General features: G+C 47.5%; 1 protein-coding gene across 14 annotated transcripts in view; it reads right to left on the reverse strand.

Annotated features, from left to right (window-relative positions):
* MBNL3 (muscleblind like splicing regulator 3) overlaps positions 1 to 12,208 on the reverse strand; it is a 97,589-nt gene that overhangs the window by 51,688 nt on the left and 33,693 nt on the right. For 10 of the 14 annotated variants that reach the window (XR_015702688.1, XR_015702687.1, XM_087748993.1 and 7 more), the window contains exon 2: positions 11,092 to 12,090. The exons of 2 other annotated variants lie outside the window; for them this stretch is intronic. Coding sequence is in view for 8 of the 12 variants with exons in the window: in XM_087748993.1 (XP_087605119.1) it covers positions 11,092 to 11,265 (174 nt within the window). In the remaining 4 variants the exon portion in view is untranslated. Of the gene's footprint in view, positions 1 to 1,642; positions 1,737 to 8,000; positions 8,116 to 11,091; positions 12,091 to 12,208 lie in introns of those variants that run through there. 2 more of the 14 variants (XM_087748996.1, XM_087748997.1) reach the window with 2 other exon arrangements.

The raw sequence follows: 12,208 nt of genomic DNA on the forward strand, positions 1-12,208 counted from the left end.
TTACTCACACTCTGATCCTTCAGGAACTCACAGCAAGAGGAAGAAACGCCGGTCAGCGGGATCGGCCAGCACAGTTGGGAATACACGCTGAGGTTTTGATTTCAAACTTTGCTCGGTTGTGGCGGGGCTCTTTAAGGACCTAATCTCCGTGTGACTGTTCCCAGCACCAGCAGTGCCCCTGCGGATAATAAGAACTTCGGGAAGCACCGTCTAATGACGGCCGTGCTCGCAGGCAGGCTGGCTGCAGCTCCACCATGTCTGTGCTGCCGCTGGCCATCTCCTCCACCCCAGCGAGGTACTCCATGCTTTCCCAACTGCCCCTCCGTTTGACAGCTGCTTTCTCTCAATAAGCACCCAGAGCTGCTCACAGCACCCCAGAGGTGCTCACTCAAAGCAGGTATAAGGAGACAAATAGAGTTAAAGCAGCACAATTTGGGCTCATGGGTTAAATCCTCATCAGAACCTGGTATGGGTGCTGCTGGGCAGAGATGTGGGCATCACTAATGCAACTCAGGTGATCCCAACACTCCTGTCTGTAGTGGCTGTTTTGGGGCTTTTTTTGATACCCATGTAGGAGAGACCAGCTAAAAGCAGGTGCTGTGTTAATGCAGAGTATGTTCAGAGGCACGATAAAACTCAGTACACACCACTAATCAGTCATCTGACCGATACCATACCCAGTCTGCAGGACTAGCTAAATTGCTTCTGGTTCCCATTCTCGGGATTGTTAATTAAAGCAGAATTTGTCTCCATTTTTTAATGGTGCTCTGCACATCTACCTCAGTGAGGGATGGGGGCCAGCAGCATCGCCAGCATCCCTGCAGCAGGTACGCTGGGCTGGGTGGTGGGTCTTTCTCTCTACTGTGCAGCCAGATTAATTTTAAACATTCACATTATAGTACAGTAAGAGAAAACTTCTCCCCCAGAGCGCAGGCTGCCATCTTTCAAACAAGGTCAGACACCGACCTCCTCCCCCACTGCCAATGACCTTATTAGCACCGATCATGGTTCTAATAATATCCCACATTGTAAGCAGGCCATCTGCCGTAACATTTCACTACAAACTTGGGGAATTGCTTGGTTTGAGTATGCTCACATCGCAGAAAGTCAATTGTCCCCCCTCGGGAATATGCACCTTCCCCACAGCTTTAAGCTACATGTTGCAGAAAGGCACTTCCAGCTTCCAGCTTTGCAGCTCGGAGCTCAAGCACGCAGAGAACAGCACAGAGCTATGCCCAGGTGCTGGCTTCACACAGAGGAGGTAAAAAAGCAGAGTTACAGGCTAAAAATCCATCACTCCAGCACCAACAGCCTCCAACTCCTCTGACAGTGGGGACACGGAGTAACCATGTCGCTGAAACCTAAAACCAAGGCCAAACACTAACCAGATATTCAGAGAGTCAGAAGTAAAGCGCCAAGGCTGCCGAGAGCAGAGATCTGCGTTACTTTTGTGCCGTGTACTTTCTACAGCATGGACAGCAGAAAGATTTTATTATCCTAACACATCAGCTATGGTTAAACTGAATGTTTTCACTGCCATTACAGGAGAGGGGGCTTTCATAACAGACAGGTAAACCTGCAAAAGAATTAACCGTGTTTGATAGCTATTCGTTTAGAAGGAGCCAGGGTTTGAAATGCTTACTCAGTTAGGACATCTGTCTAAAACACCCAGAGTCTTGTTACTACAGTAGCTCAGCTCCACTCAGTCTTCAAAGGCATCTTTCTTTGTACTGCTCCTGTGAGGTCAAAAAGTGCAATTAGGCACAGAGACTGACATTACAACACTTTAAAGCGGCCTGCATCACGGCAAGGCTTTGAAAGCTGGGTTTCCAAATCCTTGGTCTTTCCTGTAATCAAAAGACCATCATCAGACATGGCATGAGAGGCTACATGGGGCAAAGAAGGGGGTCAGTGCCTGGTTCTCTGCTGTTTTATGAACAGTAATAAAACAACATTAATAAACCATAAGTAAAACTGTGCCTGTATGGGGCAACATTCATCCAAGTGCCTCAAAGCATTTATTTTAATGCCAGCATAACAATATTTATAGGGGCATATTTTCAAAGAGCTCAGCTCCTCATTTGGAAATCTAACCACTTATTTAAATGCTCTGTGGGAGATGTCAGATGATGGGCTCTCCAGAAAGCCTGGCACATCTTGTTTACATTTGTTTTAAAGCTTCCAAACAGCTCAATTACATAAATGCATGTTACTGCACCCTCCTTCAGATGGGTGAACCAAGAGGCAGAAAGCTATTGTCAGCAAAGGGATTACATCAAACTGATGCTACGCTGCTGAAGAAATCCACCAACTCCACATGCTCATTCAGAGTCATTCTCCTCAAAGGCATCTTCCACTGCCTTTCCCTCAGCTGGCTTCGCTGGGCTAATGCAATCACGACCAAGAGAAGTAGCTAGGTAGCTTCACTGACACAGCAGCAAGACAGGACGCCATGGCCAAGGGTGACTCCGTGTTTGCAAGAATCCTCTTTGCCCCAAACTCTCTCCAGGGATAAGGACTTGCAGGTTTGGGGTGTCTATTTGAATCCTAGCATTAGGTACTGCTATAGATCAGGGCTGGAAGATGTAAATCTTGAACTTCCTTCCCCACGTGGATCTGGCAGTGCCGTGGCTTGTAGCACAGCACCCATTGAGGTGCCAGAGATTACTGTACAAACACACAACCCTCCATGCTCCCTTGGCCAACTTCTGACTCACAGCCACGCAAGAGTAAATGCAAGAGCTGCCGCAGCTTGCTAACTGGGCTTCGTCACCCTACCTCCCTCCTTTTGGGGCAGAGGAAACCCCTGGGGCTTGCAGAGCACTGCATTGCATTTGCACTGGGTCACAGGCACAGAGCTTGTGCTTGCAGATCCAAGCAGACTTGGCAGGACTGCAAGCTCCAGGTGCGCGCGCTGAGCATGTGCAAAGAAACTCTCCCAAACTGGAAAGCCAAAAGGTGGCAGAGGAGATGACCACAGGCAGTCCTTCCCCTTTGGAGAACGGCTGAGGACTGTTTCCCTGTCTCAAAACCTGATGCAACAGCTCACTTAAGCGCAAGGAGCTCTTGGCTGCGCACAAGAATTCTACGGTGCTTAAAATCAGGCTTAAGTATTTTGCAGAACTGGAACCTCAATCTGGAGGATTTCGCCCTTAAAAAAGGAAAGTAAGCCTCAGGAGCAGGAGGTGGCATGCCATGGCCCGTGCAACATTGCAATATGCCCATAAAAGGTTTCAAAATGTATCTGCTTAAGCGCATGCAGCAGCTCAGAAGGGTTTAGAATCACATCCCAAAAGAATTTCTCTCCTGCTTTTTTAGGCAAGTGTGAGCAGCAGTCAGCACTTTACCATCATCTTCCCAACCAGAAAACCAAGGTTACTCTTGGCTGATATTAATAATGCAAATGCTGCTGGCTTTATCCTTTGGGGATGGTGGTTTGCTCGCGCCACAGGGAGAAGAGCGGGGCAATGTGAGCTGCAGACAGGAGCGGAGGCCCTGCATTGCCAGGGCTGGCTGGTGAGGAGCAGAGAGGCTGGCAGGAAAACGCCTCTGCTGAATTTGCTTGGCCTGCCTCCCCGAAGAGGCTGGCCTCCAAAGTGCGGTCTCAGGACAAATTTGTAGCCACTGCTCTGCTTTCCAACACATGCAAGGGAAAATACACACAAGTCTGAGGCCCAAGGAAAAGCTGTAATAAATTAATTCATAAGCTGCAGGAAGAAAGAAAAGGAGGACAGTGGTCCTGTGCCTGCCCCTCACACTGAGAGCCTCCCAACATGCATGCCTGCACCTGCACCTCTGCCAGCCTCTCGAACCTGACCCAGGGACACCACGCACGAGACTGGCACCCCCAGACATCGGGTAACAGCAAAGGCATCTGCCCCTTTGTGGGCAAGCCCTCAGGAGATACGTGGGGTCAGGAGGTCTGGGGCATAGACAGCGCTCCCCATGTTCAGAAACAGAAGACCTTTAGAGGATGTTTCTACAAAGACAAGGCCGGACCCGGAGTTACTCCGTGACCGTGCACTGCCACAGACAGGAGATCCGTGCAGCATTCCCCTGATGAGTCAAACCCTGGCCTTGCCCCAGCGGGGGCTGCCGACCCCTCAGGCACTCCAGGAGGGCTGCCAAGACACTCTGCTTATGGGTACCCATGGGAGGGCAGAAGAGTCCCAATGAATTCACCTTGCAGCACAAGGTGGGCACCAAAAACCCACCAAGGTCCCTCCCCACTGATGCTTTGATACTCATCAGGCCAGAGCCACTCTGAGGGCAAGACAACTGCCTTGGAGACTCTCACTCCCCAGGCCTGGCTTCAGCAGTGCCACACACTGGGCAGGGGAAGAGTCACGTTGCCTCGTGCCATCAAAGGAGTCAGATGTGGGACAATGCAAGAGATCTACCAGAGGTAGGAGAGTGTGGCAGGAAGAGACAGGAAAACATGGTGGACAGGGAGAAAAGTGCTCAGAAGTGACTTTCACTGTTACTGATATTAGTTGATGAACATCTCCACGTTAACCAAGCCTGTATAGCAGTCCTACAACTTTGCATGGGGAAAGCAACACAGATGCTTAGATTTGCTGAGCACCCACTGCAAAGCAAATACCCCAATTCATCTAATTCATCCTCCATGTGAGTAAGAGTCTGAGGTCTGTTAGGTAGGCCAATCTGGCATATGAGGGACCAACACTTTCAGGAGGAAGTTGCCCAAGCCTGATCAATTAAGAAAACGTGAACTCCAAGTATTTAACTACTGCTACTACTACAAGCGTCACACTGATAGCTTCGGAGGGCGTTTCCTTTCAGACAACTCCCTGTGAGCTTCCTCACAGGCTCGTAACATCCACCTCTGCACTGACAGCAGCAACCTCTGTACTGACTGATGGGCAGCTAACAGTGTGGCCTCTCCAGCTCATATCTCCAGGAGCCTCTGAGAAGCCCTCTATGCTGGGATGGGTCTCACTTCTCATGGTTTTCGTCAGAGCTACACAGTACTCCCAGGACTTCCAGCAATGAGCTAATAAGGGAGCACCCCTGCAGGGTGGCACCAAAACTAGACTATGCACCAGGAAACCTATGGACATCCTGTCTTTCTTGCCTGGACAACACCAGAAGGACCAAAGGGAGATAAGGACAGGGCCAATCCCTTTTCCTTCCACAGCACGCCTCAAAAATCACCTCCTTGCTTTAAAGCATAGACAAGGAGTTCCTGCCAAGGACTCTGCCTTACATCTTTGCAAATAGCTGTAATGAATAAGACCTTCCCGCCCCTTGGTGACTATTGCTGTCCCTGGAGCAGAGTTACCAGGTAACACCAGCCTGTTCCCAGTTACACGCGTTCATCACCCAGCACCTCCACACAGAGCCAGGACCAAGGGGATTTCAGCTCAGACGCTGGACTTCATGTTCAGCATCTAAGGCACTCTGTCCTCCTGCTAACTCTGCTGTACAGGCTTTAACCAGCAATGGAAAAGCAAAGGGACAGCTCAGGGTGGCAACCTTTTAAACCACAATAGCAAGATTCACCAGTGCTCATCTGTCATGGTTCAGCTGTCAGAAAGTCACAGATAAATGAAGCGAGACTGCTGGGACATCAGAGAAACCTATGGATAATGCTAAATAAATCAAACATGCTCTGCACAGACCTCTGTCCTACAGAAAGATCGGTTAGGCAGATTAAAGCAACAAGGTATATCTTTGCCTGGAAAGTTGAACATGCCTAGGAAGGTCACACACCATCCAAGCAACCAGCCTGACCCCAACAGAGAGCATCTGCAGCCCAGACACCGGGGCAGGCTTGGGAGATGCTCAGCCACAAGCACCACCAGGTGAGCTTCTCCGTCAGTAGTCTTCATCCCACAGCTGTGCCGAAAACCTTCTGGAGTCATTGCAGAGAGTATACACAGCACGCGTGCCAGCTAAATTATGCTGCGAAAACATGGAGCTTGCTGTAACCCATACACAAGAAGGGATCAGACCTAAATATTGTTTTTTCATTTAAGCTTTCCTATTCTCCTTGAAGCACCACTCTACTTTAAGAGAAACACATTAGCAACAGTTCTTGTAAATAAGTCTAAATACATTTATCCTGGCTTTTAGATGCTTGATTCAGTAGTTATAAAAAGCATTTATGATGCGCCGTAAGACACACGAGCACCCAGACAAGACAGAAAGCTGCTGCAAATCTACTTCTCATCACCAAATGCTGTCACTACACAGGTAAGTGCCTTAATGACTGATGGAAAGTAAAGGTTTCTCACAAAGGTGACTTGGCTCAACATTGTTCATCTGGTTTATTTGCATCTCCATTACACTGAGCTGAGACATGCAGTCAGAGTGTCTCCAAAAATACCTCTATGGCTTTGTTTGCTTTCTTCTTCCTCTGTAAGAGCGTAACCATATGCTAAGTTTAGTGGGTGTTTTTAGTTGTTTCCTAGTTTGGGAAAAAAAAATAGGTTTGATTGCAAACCAGGAACAGTCAGAAATAATTCTAGTGAAGTCAGCATAAACCAGGTACAAATTAGCACGAAAACTATAAAGAACAGCCTCAGGTACACCAGTTTCAAGACCATATGGTACACTTATTGCCCAAGCACACTGAACTACTTAGATTGCTCTGGGACTTTGAATACTATTACCAGATAATAACACTTCTTCTAGAAAACAGACAATTTAGACAAAACTATACTTTTAACTCCTGATTTTATGCCTGCTCACAGACAACTTGCCTTTTTTTTGTTTAATATAGAACTGTTTTGAAACAGACAATAGCTTAACGATGTTTTTTAAACTAGACCTCCCAAAGTCAAATTTCATACCCCTGAAATTTTCACCACACTATTTCCTGTCTTTCAAAATGCTCTTCAAAACTCTGATTTGCATATGGAAACATCTACATTCATAAAGCAAATTTAAAAAAAAACAAAAACAAAAACCAAACAACACACCCCACAAAGCTGGGCTTGTAATTTTTGTTTTTTTAAACCATGAGTCCACAGTGCAGATACCCAAACTGCGAGCAGTATAAATCAAAGCCTCTGTGAACACCTGGTGTGCATTACCTGCATATACTTTTATACAATACATCACTATCTCCTAATACCCGTCTCTCAGCTTACTGCTCAATCAGTGTTTCTAGCGACCAAAGAAGGTGCTTTTTTTCTTTCTTGACATCTTTAGAAACCAAAGAACACAACTAATGATTTGCTGGCCAGGGAATTAAGAATTAGACAGGCTCATACCACGCCCGCATGATCCAGCCTGAATAGGAAGGTTAATGACTTGATGAGCGCTTGCAGACAGCCCACCGCAGTGCCGTGACGAGTCTTTGTATGAATTGCCACGAGCCAGCAAACCGTGTCCTGACCCTTGCAAAAAGCACCAGCTATGCACGGGACGGTGCACACCAAGCCCAAAGAGAAGTCAATGAATGAGCTCGAAGGCCATCTGGGTTTACAGCGATGACAGTACACTCCTCTCCTTTGCTCAAAACGTCTCAGGGGTGCCATGGGACCTGCCTAGGAGGTACCACAGAGCATCAGCTGCTGCTCAGCAACCCTCCTGGTCACTTCTGGAAGGGGGGTGGCCCAGTGGTGGCTGGCTTTCATGCCTCCAGACTGCCCTCCACCAAGCAGTGCAGCTTGCCCTTCCATTCACACAAATTAATTCAGACAACGCTGTTCTTCCAGAATAATGAGGGGGGAAGCGCGAGTAGAGAGTGAGAGCTCTCTTGGCATCCGATTCAAATCTGTGAACAGCTTCTCACAGGGAACTATTTTTAAGTTTCATATCAATCTGCTTGAGAAAGGTTCCTTCTGCTGCCTACAAATGTGCAAACTCCCCCTTCGAAGAACCACAGCTCAGGACAGCAAGATCCAGCCCTGCACTTGCAACCTCATCAAGACTCAGTATTTCATGACCAAAGCATTGCGCAACCACACAACGCTCCTGCAGGGCATGCCCTGGTGAACCCCGCCCGAGCATCAGGGAAGCCTCCCCGTTACCTTCAGGAGTCCTGCGTGTTCTTCGCAAGTTTACAGGTAGCACACATTCACCCGTGAAACAACCCACATTGAGGCAGCCTGACTGCTTCTGGAAGCATTACTGCTTTTACCACTGCAACAGAGGCAGAACCACTATATGAGATTGAGGGGGAAAAAAGAAAAAAAAGTGAGATGCAGTAAGCGTATAGATGCTGTGCATGACCTGACCAGAGAGGTGAAACCATTGTATGCTGGGTTATCAGAAATTCCTGTATGAAGGCATTGTTCAGGCTTAAGAGGTCTGGTGAGGAAAAAAAACAAGGAAAAAACCAGCACTACACAATGGATGCAGATAAGCAACCTCGCAACAAAGCCCTGAGCGACTGCAAGACAACGGGGAAAACTTATTAGCTGCAAGCATCCTATATCCTGTCTCCAATAAAGCAACACAGATGTTCTGCTAATGCAGGGTGTGAAAAGATGAAAAGAGCACTAAGCAGCTATCAAGCCCTCCGCAGGAGAGAGGGTCAGTGTTCAACAGCTGTCGGAGGGAAACAGCGGCTGAGCACACAAAGATGTCCACAGGATGGGCAAGAAAAGCCTCTTCTTAACAGGTCTAAGAATGTAAGATGTCCCTAGTCACCAGCAAGGGAGGCCACTGTTATGACCACGAGCCCCTCGATACCACTGCAAACAGAGCTTTGCAAACCCAGCTCCGGCCCAAGAACAGAAAGACCATTGTTCAAGAGTTTAGTCACCAGGGCAGTTATCTGCACTGGGAAACGCATGGGGTGGGTGGGTGTGGGGGTGTGTGTGGGGGGGTGTGTGGGGGGGCGTGTGGGTGTGTGTACACACACACACACGCGCACGCGCTGGGGGCTGCACCTCTCCATGGCACAGCAGAACCGTGGCTCTGCCCAACAAGAGCAACCGGAGCCATGGGGCTGGAGGAAGGGTGAGCTTCAAGGCTCACTTCTTGTTTGAGAAGTGGGGTGCAGAAACAGCCCCACCATCAACCCTCACCCATGTGCTCTGCGTATCTGACCTCTCCTCCCAGTGTACTTCCCAAAGGCAGAGCTGTCGGCCCTCCGGGAGGCTTTCCTAAGCCTGAAAAAATCTGGAAAATCTGTTCCCTGGAAAATCCAGGCCACTTAGCTAGCACATACTGGGCATCTGCTACTGTGTCAAGAGGAAACTGCAACAAGAACATTAGTTAACAGCCAGTTACAGAGGAAACACGCTGAGCTGTAGGAGATCATACTCTACTGCCTTGGCATTTTTTGCTTTCTCAACACGCTGTTCCCCATCCCATTCCCCACAGCTGAAGCAGGAGAAACGTTTGTTTGTGCCAGCGGGTGGGATTTGAACCCCAACTGCCCATACACTTGGTCCTGCACATCTCACAGCCCCAGCTGCCCAGAGGAGGGCTGGCACAGAGAGCCCGGGCGTGCTGCAGACACCGCACCCCAACCAGCAAACATGGGGAAGCGTCACCCACCGGGTGACATTGGACTACAGCACAGCTCAGAGCTGAGCCAAGCTGGGTGGCTGCACAGGGGACACCTCCTCAGGACGCTGCAAACATCAGGCAAGTTCTGCAAGTGGCATGGTAATACCCTACGTGGCATACCAGCACTCCTTTCAGTTCACCAATAAATGCCATAAAATGTAAACATATTAATCTCTTCATTCAAAGTATCTGCACTGCGACTGGCTACAATTCAAAAGTTTCAAGGGCATAAAGAATATGATTTTTTTTTCCCTCCGATAAAAACATTTTTGTCTCTTGCCGTCAGCAAACCAGCAATGAACATTTGAAAGTCACTGCATAACTAAGAGTCATTGGATATAATCAGATTAAAAAGAGCAAAACCGAATGCAAACAGGAAGCCTGAACTTCTTGGTAAAAGGGAACAGAAGTGAAAATATGAAGAAGTCACAAACAGTAATAAAATGGGTGAACCCGTGTTAGACCAGATCCAGCCCCAGTCTGAACCTGTGCATACATAATTCCACCAGTTCTGTTACTCATTATGTTCATAAAAAATAAACTCAAATCTTTTCAAGCAACAGTTGAAGTTCAAGGGAAAACTTTTAAGCTTGTAAAATTTACTAGATTCCTTCTAGAAACTCAAACAGGTTAATTACTCGGATCAAAACATTAAACACAATGTCAAGAGTTCTTAAAAGCCATCAGTTATCCATATTGTCTCAGGGTTTTTACCATCCTATTTAAAACACCTTTGAGGAGCCACACTTTTTTTTTTTGGGGGGGGGAGTGGATGTGACTTTCCTAAGAACTACAGTGAAGTGACCCCAAACAGAGATCCTCATCTCCCCTTCTGTGAGTCCCCTGCCTCCCCTCAGACCCCGGGTATTTGGTAAATTCTGAAAGCCACCCCTGGAGCTCCAACAGTGACAGACAAGCAACCAAGAGCCATTTACTGCCTGCAAAATCAACTCTGCAAATATAAGCACTAGCGAAAAGGCTCAGGTGTAACTCGGAGGCCTAGCAGAGCCATCATGTTTGCACATCCCTTGCAGAAAGCATTTTCCCAGGGCCCGTTTTTCTGGGAGCGCTGCTCTCCAAATATTTTGGCTGTTCCTCATCTACAGGATGGTGTTAGAGTGCATCTGCAAGTCTGTCTCCAGGAAATACGCATAAAGCTGATTCATTATCTTAAAATGCTGCTTTCATTTCTGCTCATTAAAAGCACATTTCAGATCCCTGCGCCGAATGCGCAGCCGATGTGCTCTGGACACGAATTAAAGCACTGGGTTTCAGTTCTGTACTTCTCTCATTTCAGTTTCATTTGCTGCCCACAATGTGCGTTCTCCATTTCGAGGACAGCTGTATCAGACCTGAGCTACCATTGGAAAACGCTCTGAATAAAATCCTCTCTCTCCCTGTGATGCCTGGCACTCCAGGCAATTGCACTCGATGTCAGCCCCAACCTAGATTTCAGGAGCTACATCCCGCACCAGCAGCATCCTCCCTGCAGAAACAGAGCAATAAACAGTGGTTCTGCACATCCCACACCCCAGCACGCCGAGCCATTCGGAAGAGAAGGAAAAGCAAGTGAGCTTAGGTAATGCACGCGTTAGTCCTCACCTTTAGGGAGTCAAAGCAGGCAATAACTCGACCATTTTCCACATGGCAACTCCGTGATGGATGGGCGAACTTGCACTCTGCATCAGACCGAGAACAAGTACCTCTCTGAAACTCTCGACACACTTCTAACGTCAGCCATTTTGTATCACGAACCAGGGAAACGTTTACAGCCATATTAAAAAAGAAAAATTAAAATGCAAGCAATCGCACCCTTCTTCAGGGCAGTATTTACTGCTGATCTTTTGTTTTCTTCTTTTTTTTTAAAAAAAGGGTAAAAAAGTGAATTCAAGTTAAACGTGAAGAAATAACTAACTTGTTGCTTTGGTAGAACTCCTATTCATCAGCACTTAGGTTTTCATTTAAGTCAAATCGTGTTTGTTTAAACAAGAATTAAACATAAAGCCAATCATAAAATAGAAATCTTATCAGAACAACTGAAAATCAAATTAGAGGCCAGCTCCTAAAAGTGCAATTGTAGAAGTTAAAATATAAGTGTTATATTTTGTGCCACTGCCGAAGTTACTTGCAAATAACTGGCAGACTTTCAAAAGAATTCTGTGCTCTCCAGTTAATGGTTTCAATTATTCTTGCAAAAAGCATATGCTGCTGGCAGCACTTCAGTTTGTGGAATGGTCTCGGTCCTTGGGGAGAAAACTTCGGGGATTTTTTTCCTTCTATTTCTTGCTTCTAAAAATTACGGTTCGCGAGCATCAAAACGAGCAAAAGGACGTCTGATTTTTTTTTTTCTCTTTCTTTCTTTTCTTTTAAATATTTGCTACATACTCGGGGGAAGGAAAAAAATTAAAATGGCTGAGCAAACTGCGTGTAAATGAGCAAAAAAAAAAAAAAAAAAAAAGGACAAGGCTGGAGGAGTTGCCGTCAGGGCACGAACCGCAAGCAACGCCGAATTAAAAAGAGAAGGGGGCGAGGGGCAGAGAGAGGCAGCCCTAGACAGAAATCCAAGCAGCGGTGGCTTCAGGAAAGGCACTTTTCAGCAACCTGCAGGAAAAAGAGAAACAGAATCAGCCAGGAGCCGACGGCCGCCCCTGCTCAGGCGGGCGCGGTGCTGCCCGGCCCCCAGCGGCGCGGCGCGGCCCCGGCGGCCATTGTCGATACC

Source organism: Nipponia nippon, unplaced genomic scaffold (genome assembly GCF_047370975.1).
Source record: "Nipponia nippon isolate SJK-2023a ecotype South Korea unplaced genomic scaffold, ASM4737097v1 scaffold_12, whole genome shotgun sequence".
Taxonomy (NCBI): domain Eukaryota; kingdom Metazoa; phylum Chordata; class Aves; order Pelecaniformes; family Threskiornithidae; genus Nipponia; species Nipponia nippon.